At 46.4% G+C, this 16300-nt stretch overlaps 7 protein-coding genes across 7 annotated transcripts; 3 read left to right on the top strand and 4 right to left on the bottom strand.

The window, feature by feature from the left end:
- Window positions 1-70: 70 nt before the first annotated feature.
- N7520_002475 (amidohydrolase family protein) lies at window positions 71-1198 on the bottom strand (the record flags this gene model as incomplete). The annotated part of the gene is made up of 1 exon (XM_057136410.1): window positions 71-1198. One exon carries the CDS (start codon window positions 1196-1198, stop codon window positions 71-73), a length of 1128 nt encoding a protein of 375 aa, XP_056999096.1.
- Window positions 1199-1893: 695 nt separating this feature from the next.
- On the bottom strand, window positions 1894-3723 carry N7520_002474 (Zn(II)2Cys6 transcription factor domain-containing protein; the record flags this gene model as incomplete). The annotated part of the gene is made up of 1 exon (XM_057136409.1): window positions 1894-3723. One exon carries the CDS (start codon window positions 3721-3723, stop codon window positions 1894-1896), a length of 1830 nt encoding a protein of 609 aa, XP_056999095.1.
- A 411-nt stretch (window positions 3724-4134) lies between these two features.
- Window positions 4135-5389, top strand: N7520_002473 (nucleoside hydrolase; the record flags this gene model as incomplete). The annotated part of the gene is made up of 3 exons (XM_057136408.1): window positions 4135-4197; window positions 4272-4357; window positions 4408-5389. 3 exons carry the CDS (start codon window positions 4135-4137, stop codon window positions 5387-5389), a joined length of 1131 nt encoding a protein of 376 aa, XP_056999094.1.
- A 559-nt stretch (window positions 5390-5948) lies between these two features.
- Window positions 5949-7186, top strand: N7520_002472 (ribose-phosphate diphosphokinase; the record flags this gene model as incomplete). The annotated part of the gene is made up of 6 exons (XM_057136407.1): window positions 5949-5970; window positions 6018-6057; window positions 6107-6422; window positions 6481-6540; window positions 6643-6737; window positions 6790-7186. 6 exons carry the CDS (start codon window positions 5949-5951, stop codon window positions 7184-7186), a joined length of 930 nt encoding a protein of 309 aa, XP_056999093.1.
- An 851-nt stretch (window positions 7187-8037) lies between these two features.
- Window positions 8038-9127, top strand: N7520_002471 (isopenicillin N synthase family dioxygenase; the record flags this gene model as incomplete). The annotated part of the gene is made up of 3 exons (XM_057136406.1): window positions 8038-8079; window positions 8147-8940; window positions 8995-9127. 3 exons carry the CDS (start codon window positions 8038-8040, stop codon window positions 9125-9127), a joined length of 969 nt encoding a protein of 322 aa, XP_056999092.1.
- A 384-nt stretch (window positions 9128-9511) lies between these two features.
- N7520_002470 (ankyrin repeat-containing protein) lies at window positions 9512-10258 on the bottom strand (the record flags this gene model as incomplete). The annotated part of the gene is made up of 1 exon (XM_057136405.1): window positions 9512-10258. The coding sequence occupies one exon, from the start codon at window positions 10256-10258 to the stop codon at window positions 9512-9514; it is 747 nt and encodes a 248-aa protein (XP_056999091.1).
- A 33-nt stretch (window positions 10259-10291) lies between these two features.
- On the bottom strand, window positions 10292-15691 carry N7520_002469 (uncharacterized protein; the record flags this gene model as incomplete). Its single annotated transcript, XM_057136404.1, has 1 exon — window positions 10292-15691. One exon carries the CDS (start codon window positions 15689-15691, stop codon window positions 10292-10294), a length of 5400 nt encoding a protein of 1799 aa, XP_056999090.1.
- Window positions 15692-16300: the final 609 nt, after the last annotated feature.

Genomic DNA, 16300 nt, shown 5'->3' with positions numbered 1-16300 from the left:
TCTTGGGAACAACTTCATACATATACTTGGAAGAAATCTATATTTATACTCAATGTGTCCTTGAACAGTCTCAATCCTGTTCATCAAGGCGTAGAACCCGGATCGCGTTATTCCCCATCACAGCTTTGTTTTCTTCACTTCCATCACCCAGCGCCTTGCAAACAGCCTTTAAATTCCAAGTCATACTCTCCCATTCACCCTGCTCATCACTATTCAATGGTGGGAAAAACGGGTGATCCGTTCCAAACATCAAACGATCCACTCCGCTAGCCGCAATAGCCGCCTGCAAGCCAACCTCAGAGTAAACCACGGCATCCAGATGCACCTGTGTTTTCAGAACCTCCCAGATAGTCCTTCTCGAAGGTCCAGCTTTCCCCTCACGAACCCAATAGCCATCATGAACAATACAACTTTCAATGCGACCAGCCAGGAAAGGAAGCGTTCCTCCACTGTGGGCAAGCAAGAGTCGTAGATCGGCGAATTTATCAAAAACACCCGCGAGATACATCCGGGCGACGGCAATGGTAGTCTCCATCGGAAATCCCAGAGCAAGGGGAAGAATGTGGCCGTATTCATCTGCCTTAGGGCCCCAGACCTCATTAGGGAGACCGTAGTGCGGATGCAGGAAGATGGTCAGCTTGTTCGCTGCCAGTGCTGCAAAGACAGGTTCCAGGTCTGAGTCATCAAGACCCTTTCCCAATCCTGATGTTCCGAGAATGACACCTCGGCAGTATTTCAATGTTTTAAGATGCTCGATCGATGAAAGGAGTGCATTAAGAGGCGCTGTTAATGGAAGCGTTGCGAAAAAGAATAATCGCCCAGGATGCTGGGCGCACATCTGGGAGAATTCTTGGTTGACCGATTGGGCCATCTCCTCTGCTTCATCGGTGGCGATGAAGTCAAGCCATGGGTTTGCAAGTGAGATTACGGAGATGTCGATCTTATGGGTGTTCATGAAATGGATCTTTTGCTCGAGCGACGAATAGTGAGATGTTATCGGGCGCCCTGGGAGCTGCGAGTCGCCATCCTGTGCATCTAGGAGCTTTGCTTCAGCATCCAAGATCACGTATCGTGGGTCTTTGACGCCAGGGAATCGGCGGATCAGTGGGATTGAATCGCGAGATTCTAGTAGCTTGATGTACGTGGAAGGGTACATGTGAGTGTGGATGTCCACCACTTTGGATGATGTTGCTGTCATGATGGTGTCGTGATGTTGTTCGATATAGTGGCTGCGGTTTAACAAGTGTGAATTTTTTGAAGAGATATTTCTAGGACAATTGCCATATAGTACAACCTTGGAATGAAGTTCAATTAACCATTATCGTGTGTCATGGTCGCTATCGGATGAGACTTATCGATAAGCTATCAATTGTTTATCGATTATCAGAACCCGGAAATCTTTTATCGTGATCTTATCGTTGACTGCACTGATTGGCTCAAGTTTACGACAGCGAATCAGAGGCTCAAAGGATGTGGAGACTGCGAGAAGCACGCTGACTGCTCGGGGGAAGTGATCAAAGTCCCGAAAATAGTAGGGGTCCATCTATCTGATACGATAAAACATCAGGTCCTGTTATCATCTTTGTCAGGTTCGATGGAGGAGGAAGAAATATGACTTGTAGATCACACTAAATTCGGAGCGATAGATGCAGGGTTTACCACAAAAATGTCTGGGTGGAAACAGAGACCATTTGGGTCACAACGCGTCATCAAGATTCGAAGATAAACTGCATATCGCAGCACAGAGGTAAATTGGTCTTTGGAACTGGTAGAAGCAATTTCAAGCCAATTATTCAGCGATGAATGAGCACGTCAAACAGGCTGGAGAGTTGCTTTGGCCGTAAAATGTTGTCTCACATTGTGGAATGATCATCTTATTCACAGTTGCTATTATTATACAAATGATGAGTCTTTGCTCAGTCTGCACATCAGGTGTTGTCCTTTGCAGCCAACTGCCAAACATATATCCGGCCAGGTATCACCGTGGACACTTAACACCTTAAAATCCAATATCCCATTCTCATTCGGCTGTTGATTGACGAATATTCTTTCCAGAGATTCCGTCTTATAGTTCCATTCGTCACGCAGCCAAAACCATCGGGACTGTGGAGGAATAAGTCCATTCCTATCACGGTCTAGCTCCTCCATTAAGATCGCGTTCAATTGCCCCCTCAAAAGTTTCTTCAAATCCCACGCAACCATCGACCAGGGAAGCTGCCCAACTGCTTCGACTGCCATCATCCGAATCTCGTGATTACGGCAACTTCGCATCACCGTGCAGAGAGGGAGTAGGAGGCCTTCGCCGAGCATCACAGACGTTGGACGTGCGTGGGAGATGTTGTCTTGGATGAGATCAATGCACTGATTTGTAAGATCGCGGTATTCGTTTTCAAAATTGTCACAGGATAGCTCGGTTGGGTCGAGACAGCAGTTGATAGAGATGTATAACATTAGCCAGTGGATATGTGCGATTCGGAGAGCCTTTTGGTCAGCAGTGCTAGTGCCGAAATACTCTGACAGTGTTGATTTCCAATTTTCCAGATGTGATAAGAGCTGCTTCTGCTGCGAAATGAAGCGCTTGGGCTGTTCTCTGGGTATGGATCTGAGTTCGGAGTAGATTGTGTGTCCGAGGAAGATGATTGCGAAGGTGAAGAACCTTCCCCATTGAATGAACAGGTCATGAATTGATTCTCGGCCTGGTCGGGGGAAGAAAAAGTCCGGCTCGCTCTTCATCAGGGGAAGTTTGTGATGTTGATCCGAAAGATGCGACAGGTGACTCATGACTGAGATACACGGCACAACATGCTCGATCTCCTTAAAGTCCCGATGGACCTTCTGGGTGACAGTAGATGCGGGTTGAAACAATGTGATGTTTTCTCTCAAGAGGTCCATGCTAGAGTTCATCAATGTATCTGCTGTTTTCAGCTTCCCTTGTAGAAGTTCAAATACGACAAGAAGCAACGTAACCACAAGGACCGATCGTGGCGACGACGCAGCCAGGTCATGGACCTCGGCTCGAAATGACCGAGCGGCGTGGAGATGATGTTTGAGGGAATTGCGATGATGACTATTTATGATTTTCTCGAGTAGAAATGAGGCTGATGTAGTCGCACGATCGGGTAAATTGGATGTTTGAGATATTGTCAATATTAAAGCTCCAATTGCTAATATTGAGTGTCGCACAGCATCGTGGTGAAAGCTCTCGGCAATGACCAGCCCCGACCACATGCTTGTAGTGTAAAAGCCACACATATTGCTCGAGACCTGGTGACGAAAATAGTCAAAGTAAATACCATCATTGCCTTGTAAGCCCAGGCTGGAGAGATCACGAGACGGGGTTCCTAAAAGACTATACGGCCCCCTGTCAGGTAGATTCAACTGTTCAGAGGCCGGTTCAGATGTGGCTCGTGGAACAATCGGGCGTGGTGAGGCCCTTTTGATCAGGCGATGCGATTCAGGTTTTCTTTTCGGCTGAGGAGTTGAATATCCCTGACAAAAGGCATCCACCTTTTCACAGCGAAGACAGACGGGCTCCCGCTCGTCACACTTGACATGGCGTAGTTTGCAAGTAAGACATCCCGTTCTGACTTTTGGGTTGCCTGCCCTCCGTTTAACGGGTTTCTCAATGTGGAGCCAATTGCGAGGCTCGACCGGCATATGTGCCGGCCTAGGAAGGAGAAGGCATGGCGCCCGATCTGATGATTGTGCCGCCTCCATGTGCATGGCCACTAATTCCTTTAGCGGCCAGGCTGTTGACAGAGAAATAATGGTTTGGTCAAAATGAAATTGGAGAGTGGCAATTGCCGTTCCCCACAACGGCCTGTACCGGTCGGTCTAGTCATCCATGATTGGTCGATCGGTTGCTCGTATATCGTCAACCAATGAAGTGCGAGTAATCAATGATGTGGGTTTTAGTGCGATTCAGGATCCATCCGGGCAGACTAGGAGTTTAGAATGGAGTTTAGGTGGAGACTGAAGAGAGGGAGAAGAGTGGACGTTATCACTTATCAGTAAATCTATCAAGTCCAGTGACGAAGAACTATTTATCATTGTAAATACTCCAGAATAGAAAAGAAAGGATAATTTCATCTTTCCGAAATCCATTCTCTTCATAATCAAATTTCGTTCTTCGCCATGCTCACTCCAACAACTTCCCCTAAGACACCATTATGGCTGGATTGCGATCCTGGTCACGATGTAAGTCAAAGAAGCGACAATATTTACAAATTGAGACGTGGCTGGAGATACTAATCGTTTTTATTGATTGGCAGGACGTATTTGCCATTCTTTTAGCTGCATATCACCCTGGATTTGATTTGTTGGGAATTTCTACAGTCTTTGGCAATGCACCGTTAGAGTGAGTCGCATCGTGATAAAATTTATCTGATAGATACTAAAGTGAAGAAGGTGCACTACACGAAACGCAGCTTCTGTTCTTACGGCAATCGGCAAACACAATGAAATTCCACTTTACCCGGGCGCTTCGAAGGCAATGGCCCGCCCGACAATGCACCCACCAACGGGAATCCATGGGAAGACCGGCCTTGATGGTACAGAGCTTTTGCCAAATCCTCGAAGCAGTCCTCGTTGGGAAGAAGACGCCGTTGAAGCAATGGCTACCGCTTTACTGGCTCAGCCTCCTGGAACAGCTTTTTTGGTAGCTACAGGGTCCTTGACCAATGTTGCCATTCTGTTCCGTGACTATCCCCATGTGATTAGTCACATTAAAGGTTTTAGTATGATGGGATGTGCTTTTGGTGGATTTACCGATATATCTCTTGGCTCCGTGCTCGACCCAATGCGGATTGGGAATTATAGTCAATGGGCTGAATTCAACATCCTCGCAGATCCCGAGGCTGCGGCCCTCATATTCAACAACAAGGATCTGGCCGCCAAAACAACGGTTATTCCACTCGACCTCACACATCAAGTCCTCGCAACAAAGGAGGTGAGAGATCGTCTGCTATATGGAGTTGGTGGTAACAGCTCTGGATCGGGAAAGTCCACATTGCGCCAGATGCTTGTCGAGCTACTGATGTTCTTCGCCGACACATACGCTGATGTCTATCAAATTACCGCGGGTCCGCCACTTCATGATCCCCTTGCTGTGGCAGTCGCATTGATTGGTACTGAGTATCAGATTGACTTTCACGAATTTACTGAGGCTTCTGATTCCAAACAAAAGGAGCGTTTCTCGATTTCAATTGAGACAAATGGTTCATATGAAGAAGCAGTAGCAGGGGCAAAAAAGACTGGCATGAGTGTTCAGACTAAGCTTCCAGCTGGAAGTAAAGGAGTCCGAATCCCCCGAAGTCTTGATATTTCTAAATTTTGGACGGTTCTGGAAGAGTGTTTTCAACGAGCTGACAAAGTTATTGCCAATCTTTGAGCTCTTTACGATGTCATTTTAATTCTATCAAATGAATAGAAATTCATATATGTATTATGTATGATGTCTCTCTTGTAGCTATACTATTTGCATATATGCATCTACTTCAAAGTTTTTTGAAGGCAAAGCATCGTAGGACCTGGGAAGATCTTGTAGGGGGTATTCATTTGAAGCTCAATCTAGATAGGAGGTTTAACAAGTACATATCATGTTGCTTATTGTACAACGGCACTTAAAGCTCTTCAATAAACTCGATACATCAAGATATGGCCTTATCATCACTGCTATGACCTTATCCTTTATCGATAACACTATCTTACTATCACCTTTTCGCAGATGCACAGTGGGAAAGTTGAATTAACAGGCATCGTATAGGTATATCCGATAAGATAACTTATCTTTTATCGCTGATAGTGAGATCACATAGTAACCGAATCCAGCCCTGAAGCTACAGAAGTATAAACCGACATTTCACGGGTGACTGTGACATCTATGATTGCCTCCATACAGATGCGAACCATAAATTAAGACTCAAATAACTCACTTTACTACCAGCAACATGGGGCTTTGTCTCCTTTCCGGTAAGTATTGATCACTGACATTAAGAATCCTGCTGAACCCGAATCAGGAAGTGGTCACAAAGAACTAGCAGCCTTAGTCAGTTCAAAGTAATTATGCACCAACGATGAAATCGGATTATTATTAACTTCGTCTCAGAATCGGATATCCGGTCGGTGAAGAGGCACTTCATAGCAGTCGATTTTCCAATGGAGAGACATTCGTATCCATTGGTGCATCAGTGCGAAACGCCGATGTTTTTATTATCCAAACCGCATCAAATCCTGTTAACGACATGCTCATGGAACTACTCATTGCAATAAACGCTTGTAAAACTGCATCGGCCAGGAGAATCACCGCGGTCATGCCGTGTTTTCCGTACTCGCGACAAGACAAAAAAGATCGGAGCAGGGCACCTATTACTGCGAAGCTTGTTGCTAATATGCTTGAGAGTGCCGGGTGCAATCACATTATTGTTAGATTCTTCTTATCCAGAGAGCTATGTTTTGAGCCCGATGCTAACATGTTTTTAGACCATGGATCTACATGCTTCACAAATCCAGGGATTTTTTAACATTCCTGTCGACAAGTACGTCTAACTGTCCCTCTAATGGATTTACGCTGACATTAAACTCAACACAGCGTAAGAATCATTCTTCATACTTGTGACGCTTCCTTCCTAAGATTAATTCCAGTTGTTTGCCGAGAAAACGATGATCGAATATATTCGACGCAATTATTCAACCGATGATCTGGTGGTTGTATCTCCAGATGCAGGTGGTGCCAAGCGGTATGCAATACATCCACTTATATTGGTCTAACCTACTGATATCGCCTTTTAGAGCCGCCGCCATCGCAGATCGACTCCATGTCGACCTTGCCATCATTCACAAAGAGCGCAAAATTGCAAATCAAGTGAGCAGGATGATCCTAGTTGGCAATGTGGCTAGAAAAAATGCCATCCTAGTTGATGACATAGCGGATACTTGCGGAACGCTTGCACTGGCTGCGCAGATCCTCAAAGAGCAGGGTGCCAATCAGTGCATTGCTATTGTCACACACGGCTTCTTGAGCGGACCATCTGTCAAGGTTATCAATGAGAGTGTGCTTGACAGGCTTGTCGTGTCGAACACACTACCGCTGCCTGATCATGCACGTTCATGTGAGAAAATCCAGCAGATGGACGTTAGTCCTACCATTGCGGAGGCTATTCGGAGAACGCATAATGGCGAGTCGTAAGTCAACTCTCAAAAATCAAAGACTCAACTACAAAGCTTGAGCGCGATGCTTACCCAGATCTCTAGAATCTCCTTGCTTTTTTCATAGCACTTTTGAAGGGTTCAAGAGGATATCTGTCCTGCTCGCGTTGAGTTTTCAAATGGCGTATCGAGTTGATGAACGACATCTGGACGATGTCTGCTTTAGATAGTTGGCAAAATAACTCAATTTGTGAACCTGTGTCTGGGGGTTCTTTTCCAACTTTTCAATGTCCAAGAGTTGGTTCTCGTCGGATCAGTGACTCGAGAATATATATTTCCTACCGTAAAAGAGCAAGAGGTGAGGGATTCTTATAAAAATTTGATTTGTTTAGCACTTTAGCGTAGCACTAGCCTCCAGTAAAATACAAGAATCAAGTAATTTAATCAATAAGAACCCCATCAATGAAGAAATAAGAATGCTGGATGAGAGAGTAATAGAAGGCAAAGAACAGAAGAAGGCGTTCTCGGAGACCCAATCCGAATTAGGGACATACTTTTCCGTCCGGATGCCTCCACCCTGCTAACACTTGCAGTCCATAATATCAGGTACGATGCAATATGCGAAAGTGAGGGGTAAGAAGAGTTCGGCACAGCAGACACCAATCAGGGTTAAAAAGATTGCCCGATAAGTGATATATCTCGGAGTCACAGCGATAAGGCTTTTATCGGTATCTGCCTTGTATCATCTCCACTTTATCAGTTTGATGTCTATCTTATCATTATCATCGGGCTTATAACTCGTACCGTACGCTGGCAATTACGTCCGACATTGAATGTTTGTATATTCCCGAGGTCGAAGTTAGGAACTAGAATACGCACGTGAAATTGAAAATGACACAGTCCGCGGTTGTTCACAATGACTTCGTCATTCCGGTAAGTATGAACACATCGAACTTCAGGCGTTCAAATCTGGAAGTATCCGAAGCTTACTCAATACTAGCTTATTGATTTCTCTCTTTTCTTAAACGGTGCACCTAAAGAGCGAGTTGAGACCGCAAAAGCCATACTTGATGGCTTTCGTAAAGCCGGCTTCGTATATCTGCGAAACCTTCCCATGTCGCCATCTGAGCGCCAGCACGTCTTTGAGACTTCGGCAAAGTTCTTCAGTCTACCTTTGGAAGAGAAAAAACGACTTGCTATGCCATCAATTCAATCCAATCGAGGATATAATGCGACCGGACAAGAAAAGCTCAATGAAGGCCTGCCAGATATCAAAGAAAGCCTGCACATCGGACGGGAAAACGACCCTGAATATACCAACATCTGGCCTTCGGAGGCAGGGCAGCTGATCGGTTTCAAGAAGACCATTGGTGATTTCTACGATTTCTGTGGCAATATTGCCATTGAGGTAATGCGTGCTATTGCCTTGGGGCTCGAAATCGATGAAAAGTATTTCGACAGCTTCATGTCATTTGGCGATCACAAGCTGCGACTTTTGCATTATCCGCATGTCGAAAGGAGCGTTTTCAAGTCCGGTTCTGGGCAGGTTCGAGCGGGAGAACACACTGACTATGGTGCTGTTACTCTGCTCTTCCAGGATGGCCGTGGTGGACTTCAGGTCAAGACTCCCGCGGGGGATTTTGTGAATGCTTCGCCCATTGAGAACACGGTGGTGGTAAATGCCGGTGACCTCCTCGCAAGATGGAGCAATGATGTTATAAAATCCACTGTGCATCGTGTGGTTGAGCCTCCGATGGTTGAAGGAGAAGTTTATCCGGCCAGATATAGTATTGCGTGAGTACCGTGTCCAAGCCATTTCACTTTTCTACTAACATATGAGGTGTGAAGGTTTTTCGCAAACCCGAATGAGAAAAGCTATATTGATGCTATCCCTGGTACATTTGCGACCGAGGCGGAGAAGAAGTACAAGGGCACCACCAGCGGCGATTATTATCTGGAGAGACTAAACGCCACGTACTAATGGCGCATTGGAAACATGCCCAAGTCGAAGACATTGATTTTCAGCAGGGAGTTTTGGTTCAAATTGAGAAAATTTGCTCGTTACTCTAAAAGAATGTATTCTTCTCTGGTACTGTAAGTACTAATAATGCATCCACAGCCACTTCAAGCAGAGAAGGTTCTGTTATCAATATTCATTTGAAGTATTTCAGGCCGAGAATTCTAGTCTTGATATTGATCATTGCGCTCAAATTAGAGATAAGACCTTGCTTCCACCTAAGAAACTTAGCATACAACAAAGTTGGCGTCGAAAGAATTTTCGGGTAGCCATGATTGCCAATCCAACTCAGCGTGCTGTTCGAGATCCAATAAAATTATAGTTTCTAGCTTACTGAGACATGCATTTCTAGTCAGACCTGTTCAACGCTTCATGTTCAGGAGTCTGCTGAAACAGTTTCAAAATGTGCTCATTGCCACAAGCGGCAGCAACATCCAAACAAGTACGTTGCCGAGCATCCTCGAGCATAGGATCCAAGTTCATGCCAACGAGGAACTTAAACCAGTTGACAAGATTCTCAATCGGCAATTCATATTGTTTTTCATTATGCCCGAAAATGCGGCCACCGAGTTTACGACCAGCCAAAACGTGAAGTAGCGACGATCCCGCGTGATTACGGGCGAAGAAATCAGCTCCGGCTTCCTTGAAATATCGCAAATGGTGAACATTGTCAAGGTTCTCGTGCTCTTTATTCTGACACAACACCCAACTCAGCTGGCCGTGTGTAATATATTCGAAGAGCGGGGGATCGCCCTTTTTGTTGCGTGCGTTGATGTCCACACCAAGCCCTTGGAATTGTTCAATACGTGACTTGAAGGTGAGAGGGTTCCGAGCGAAGAAGTGGAGAGCTGTATTGCCATTCGAGTCTGGTTGGAGTGGGTCGGCGCCGTGTTCGAGCAGTAGGTCGATGTGATTGACATTATTGTGGGTTCCTTTCAACACATAATGTAGTGGAGTGTCACCGACATTGTCAGGGATATGAACTAAATCGGGTTTCTGATTGAAAATAGTCTTGAGGCACTTGAAAGTCGTCTCGTTGGGCTCATTGTTCATGAGATTGTGTACAACAGTTTTGCCTTCTTGATCCTGTGCCATCACGTCTGCTCCACGGGCGAGAAGGTCTTCAACTCACTTGATGTGGCCTCCTCGAGAGGCTGCAAGAAGTAGCGTTTGGCCTTCGGCATCGCGTGTTTCAAGCTGAAGAGATGGGAGGTCGAATAGTGGCTCGGCTACCATTCCTCGTTGCAAGATCTCATGTATGATAGTGCATGTTTCAAATTCCCACTCCGGTTCTTGGTCATCTTCACTTCCGGCGTCATCCATGTCGTCGACTCGATAACGCATGACAAAAGTGGAATATGGGTCTGCGCCGTGGCGTAGGAGGGCTGTCATCATGCGCATCTGGGAAGGGGTACGATCATCCTCATTCACGCGGTAATCAGGCTTATGATAAAACGCTGCATGATACAAAGGGTAGCTCTCAGAGTTCAAAATCCCGGATGTCTCATGTCTTGAAAGCTTCTTTGGGTTTTCACTAGCGGGTCGCCTTTGATTGGCCATTTCACCGCGAGCGAGAAAGAGCTCCAATAATTCAACCTGCTGGAGCTCGATCGCGGAAAAGACGGCTGCTGGGGAGACCCTGGCACCGTATGATAGGAGCAACTTGATTAGCCCAGTATCAGTACCGGCTTTGGACAGGCATGAATCTCCATGGTTGTCCACAGCGTTGGTATCGGCACCACCATCCAGAAGAATCTGCACAGCTTCTTTGTAAAAGACGCCCTTGAACCTCTTTTCGTCTAGAGCAATGTGCAATGGCGTTTCTCCACTCCTATTCCGCACCTCTAAATCAGCCCCCTTTTGGATCAGGTAAGGCAGGGCTTGGTGGACGTTCCACCAAGCCTGGCCCTCAGAAATCTGATGTAGGACGCTATTACCTGAGACGAACTCGCGTCGCTTGCCATTGTCGATGAAAACTCTCTGCCTGCAATTTGCACCTATACTAACGCCCATTTCTTCGATAAGGAACCGAACCACTGTCATGTTGGGGATTCTTCGATTGCACGCGACCGTAAGAAGCGGCTGTATCTTGGGGACTCTGTTCGCAATCTGTGCTTGTTCGCACCAGTCATTATCATCGAATCTTAATGCAATTTCACGAGTGCAGACACGTCTGAGTAAATCTGATAGACCAAAACTTGCAAGGGTGTGCAGGAGAGAAATGCTGAGAAACTTATTGGTCTGGTAAAGTTCGAGAACATCCGTCTGTAATATTCTTACTTCCAGCATTTCATACTGACGAAGACCCAGCAGCTTAGCTGGATAAAAAGGTTGCAATTGGCGGCAGTGTCCATCCTGAGTTTTCCGATTGTTGTTCTTGCTATCTTCTTGCCTCAAAGATGATCTTTCACTTTCCAGGCGAGACTTTGAGGCAATGAAGGCCTCGCCATCTGGCCCTTCAAGAAGATTCATATTTGGAAGAGAACGAGACTGTAATCTCAAAAGACACTCAGCTGTATAGTCACGTTGGTTCAGCACCGCGGTGTGGAATGCATCGCGAAGAGAGTTGTCATTGCCGGTGAGTTTGGCGCCGTGAAGAACCAAAGAGACTAAAATTTCATCGAGACGGGTCGAATGGGACTCCTTCGTCAGGCCATGTTGACGCCAGTTATAGTCTTTCAAATGTTCGGCAGTTAGTGCTAGATTGTGGTCGTCGAGGAAAATGCTGCCGGCTCTTCCAGTTTTAGTGCTTTTCCTGCTTTCCCCTTTGTCATCGTCTATTTCAACAATTCTACTCCAACGTGATTGTTCAACTTCAAAATCAGCACATGCCCTGAGCGGTGTGTATCCATCCCTGCCTGGTAAATTAGGATCTGCTCCCGCATCTAGCAGCAAATCCACACTTTCAGGATGACCGGCACAGCAAGCATAGTGAAGCGCTGTGTTTCCCTCTACATTTTTCTGATTGATAAACGCTTTGAACGTGACATCCTCTTGTTCCTTGAGTCTTGAAAGGACAAGACCAATGATACCAGGTTGCCGGGCTCGAGAGGCAACGTGGAGCACCGTCATGCCCTCATTCGTGGTTCCAAACGGATCCGCCCCAGCATCAAGAAGTTTGAAAACATAATCCTCAGAAACAACGGCGGCAACATGCAAAGGCTGAACTCCATCGATGTCGCGAGGGTTCAGATTCTTGCACGCTTGAATGACATAGTCGAAAGCATTTTTCCTAAAAGGGTTCCAGCTGGAGAGTCTAGACTCCCTCGCACATATCTTGTGTAAAACAGTCTTGCCATGGTTATTGGGCTGATCAATATTTACCCCCAACTTCATGAGATGAATGTATATTGGCAGTTTGTCAAAGTTATATCGCTTAGATGTGGCCTCATGGAAGAGTGTATTTCCTTTGTTGTCAACGACAGAAGGATCGATGTCAATCCGAGCTATCAAATTGTCCAACCGACGGGTATTTCCAACAACTTGGTGTAACAAAGTCCTGCCCTTGTTGTCCCGTGTGTCAAGTCGGGCGCCTAGCTCAATGAAAGCATTGGAATACGTTGGCTCACCATTGCTGTCGGATTCGACGTTCTTGAACAGAGCTGTTTGGCCTTCCAAATCTCGAATTTCAAGATCTACTCCAGCTTTAACGAATCTGGAAACCGTTTCGAAATTGCTAGAATTTTGCATTAAGTGTAACGGTGTCTCGCCTTTCCCATTTTGCAGATTGGGATTAGCACCAGCTGAAAGTAAAGTGTCGACGATATCACAAGTAGACTTTGATACTTTGAAGGTAAATTCCTTCAAAAGCACATGTAGGGGGCGATTTCCATCTGAATCCGCCAAATTCAGATCTGGTTTAAACTTAAGAAACTCAAGAACAGACTGGAGATTATGGCGCTGAAGCCGAAGATGCAGGGGACTTGTCCTTCCTTTCTTCATCAGCTCGTTGACATCGATAAGCCCTGATTTCAGCAGTATAGGCAGCAATACCTTGTCTGTGGATCCATCGGTGTGCAGTATTGTGCTTCCATCATCAGTTTCGGTATTCGGGTCTGCACCTGCCTCCAATAGCATCATCACGGCTTCTATATTGTTTGAACAGGCGAGGTGCAAGGCGGTTCTTCCATCTGGACACTTCGAATGAATATTCGCACCAGCTTCTAGAAGTAGTGGAACACAATCTCCTGTTCGCTTATTACCCTTCTTGATTCCGCATAGAGCATGTAAAGCAGTGTAGCCCCTTGGTTCAACATTCTGCCTGTGGTCTCCATATCGCTGATCTTCATGAAAAGGCCGACCCCCAAACCGAATCGAATTATGCTCGCAAAGAATATTGGGATCAGCGCCCGCTTTGAGAAGAACCTTTATCGTACTCATGTCATTTACGCAGCAGGCTCTGAAAAGCGGAGTGTCTCCTATCAACTTAGAATTCACGTTCATGCCTGGCTGTTGAAGAATCAGATCCACGCAGGCCGCATGTCCTGCTTCTGTCGACCAGAAAAGGGCCCATTCTAGGTCACCATGATCTGTGATGTAAGGTAGCAATTCAGCGACAGCCTCCTTTTGTCCATTTTTGCAGGCGTACATCCACGGGGTGTTGCCGATCGATCTTGGTGCATTGCCACATCTTCTGCCCGGGGCTTCTCCCGTTTTTTCCGTGAGTGGATTAACACCGGCCGCAAGTAAAACTTTGACCACCTCAGCGTGGTTATGACTAGCCGCCTTGTGAAGGGGCTTGTATCCTTCGTTTGCTTCTCCATCTGGATCCGCCCCGTTATCAATGAGGACCTGTGCAACATCCGCATGGCCACTCAGAGCGGCCCAATAGAGCGGAGAGTCGTCGCAATTGCTCTTGGCGTTTGGATCGGCATGTTTTTCTTGAAGCAAGTGCCTGGCATATTGACATAATCCCGTGCAAGCTGCGGCGTGAAGCGGAGTGAGGCCTTGAATCTGGTTTTCTGGCCAGTCGATATCTAGCCAGCTTAGAAATCTCTGATTGTTTGCAACGAAGTCATCCAGTGTTTTGAAGAATGATGAAACATCTTCACCGGCGAAGGTGGCACGGCGTGTATGAATGTACCAATTCGCAGCAGCATATTCGAGGAATGGGAATTGAAGCCTAGTTTCACTCTGCTGAGCCTTCTTTGGCTGGAAGAAATCATCATTGCTGCGAGTCTTGATCTCTAGTTTGTCTAAGCAGCCAGAGGTGAGATAATCCATGCACGCAATGGCAAGACGGTGATTGGTTGGACCAGCCTCGAGGATAGGGTAGGTTGAATCATCCAGAGGTATTTTGCGAGTGAATCCTTTGAGAAACTCAGTAAATGAGTGGTGAATGACAGAGACAGTCTCATCATAAAGAACTTGTATTAGCGGACCACAAGCAGCTCGAACCAAGTCCTTGATCTCTTTCAAACTGTAGTCTTTAAATGGATCATGTGTGGCTTTGGCCATCTCAGCAATTTCCAGTAGACGGAGAGGTCGAGTTGCATGCGTGACAAACTGCAAGATGAGTAGCTGAAATTCATCTGGAATATCTGATCGTTTCGCATGCTCACGCAACAGGTTGCTATACATCACGTTCAGGTCCAGAGGCAACTTTTCAATTACTGCCTGAGGATTATCGCCGGACATAAAGGCATCCATCGAAAGTTTTGCATATAAAAAGAGCCCATTGGCCCGGCCAGGGACAGCTTCAGTCACTACGCTCCAGTATTCGTGAGGAACAACCGAATCTCGTAATCTGTGCTGCACATATGCAGCAATGTCTATATCCACAAAGTTTTCATCCAGTCGAATATGACGTATATGGAAGGGTCGTAGGGGAGACTCAACCGCGACGACTGGGCGTGAGGTGATGAGGACTTTGACATTTGCAGGGCGCCATTGGCCTAATTGCGCTAGAGAACGGAGAAACTCATCATTGCCTTGGTCCATCTCGTCTAAGGCGTCGGTGACACAGTAGACCTTAGGAAAGGCAGATAGAGCAAATTTGAGGTCTTTCAACAGGTCACTCGGAGCTAGACTATCAATGGGTCGCTTCTTTTCCAGGTATTCATCCCTCAGTCTAACCTGCAAGGGTGGGCTAAAGGGGAGGGCCTGACACAACCAGTCCCGCAATGCGGCCGCCGGTTGATGATTCGCATCGATAATCTGTCGGAAGAAAAAGTATAGAACTGGGACCTCTTCTTTTCGTAACTGATGGATTATGGAGGCGGCCATGACTGACTTCCCCGATCCGGGTATGCCTTTGATCCAAAGGAGGCCATCCTCATTCTCGCCACCCTGATGCCACTGTTGGTACGTGCTTGTGGATGTGAGCCACTGACCGGTGCCTTGGAGGTACGACGCAAGGTGTCTTGAGAAGTCGGATCTTTCAAGATCATATGGCGTGGGCTGCAGCCAATCTGTGATTTTTTGGAGTTCGTCTGCTGGAAGAGGAAGTATATTTTCTTCGTTGAAATCACGAATATCGCCTGGACCGACCAGAACGGTCTCAGAACCCTCAGAGTCTGAAAGCGACATGTTGGATTGGTTGTATAATAATTTAGCGATGATTTGATTGAAAAAGTTGAGTGGGGGCTGTAGGTGGGGCTTACTGTCCGACTATTTAAGCCACGTCAGGCCGATGCTTGGACCCTGAGTCATTCATGGCACTAGGCAGCATTCGCGACGGGGAATCTTGAAAATCCCGCATATTTACCGCCACAGACTATTGACTCAAAATCTCTAGGCTCCAGGAAAGGACAGAAAGAAGACAGTCAGCGTTTTGAGTCGGCAGGTGGTGACGTACACGGCACAGGAGGTGGCTTACTCAGCTCCAGGATCAGAGCGAGAAGCTATGGTCACATACTGTGAGTTTCGATTAGGATACATAAACAGGCACTGTATCCTTGATACCCGAAGCATAACGCTCAAGAAAGTAATATACATAATTACTTGTGCATGCGGTACCTAAAGACACATCTAAATCATATACCCGGTACGAACCAAAGTTCTCTGTGGGCCATGTGGGTAGCGCAGTATCCGGCCCGTATCTAGGTTTCGGCTGCTACCGATCAGGAAAGTTAATTCGGAGATTTACGCTCAGATCTTTGCGCTTCGAAAAAAGTAAAGTCAATATTAGATAGGCCT

This window comes from Penicillium odoratum, assembly GCF_028828045.1.
Source record: "Penicillium odoratum strain IBT 22623 chromosome Unknown utg000002l_segment0_segment0, whole genome shotgun sequence".
NCBI lineage: Eukaryota > Fungi > Ascomycota > Eurotiomycetes > Eurotiales > Aspergillaceae > Penicillium > Penicillium odoratum.
This window is presented reverse-complemented; position numbering and strand designations above follow the sequence as displayed.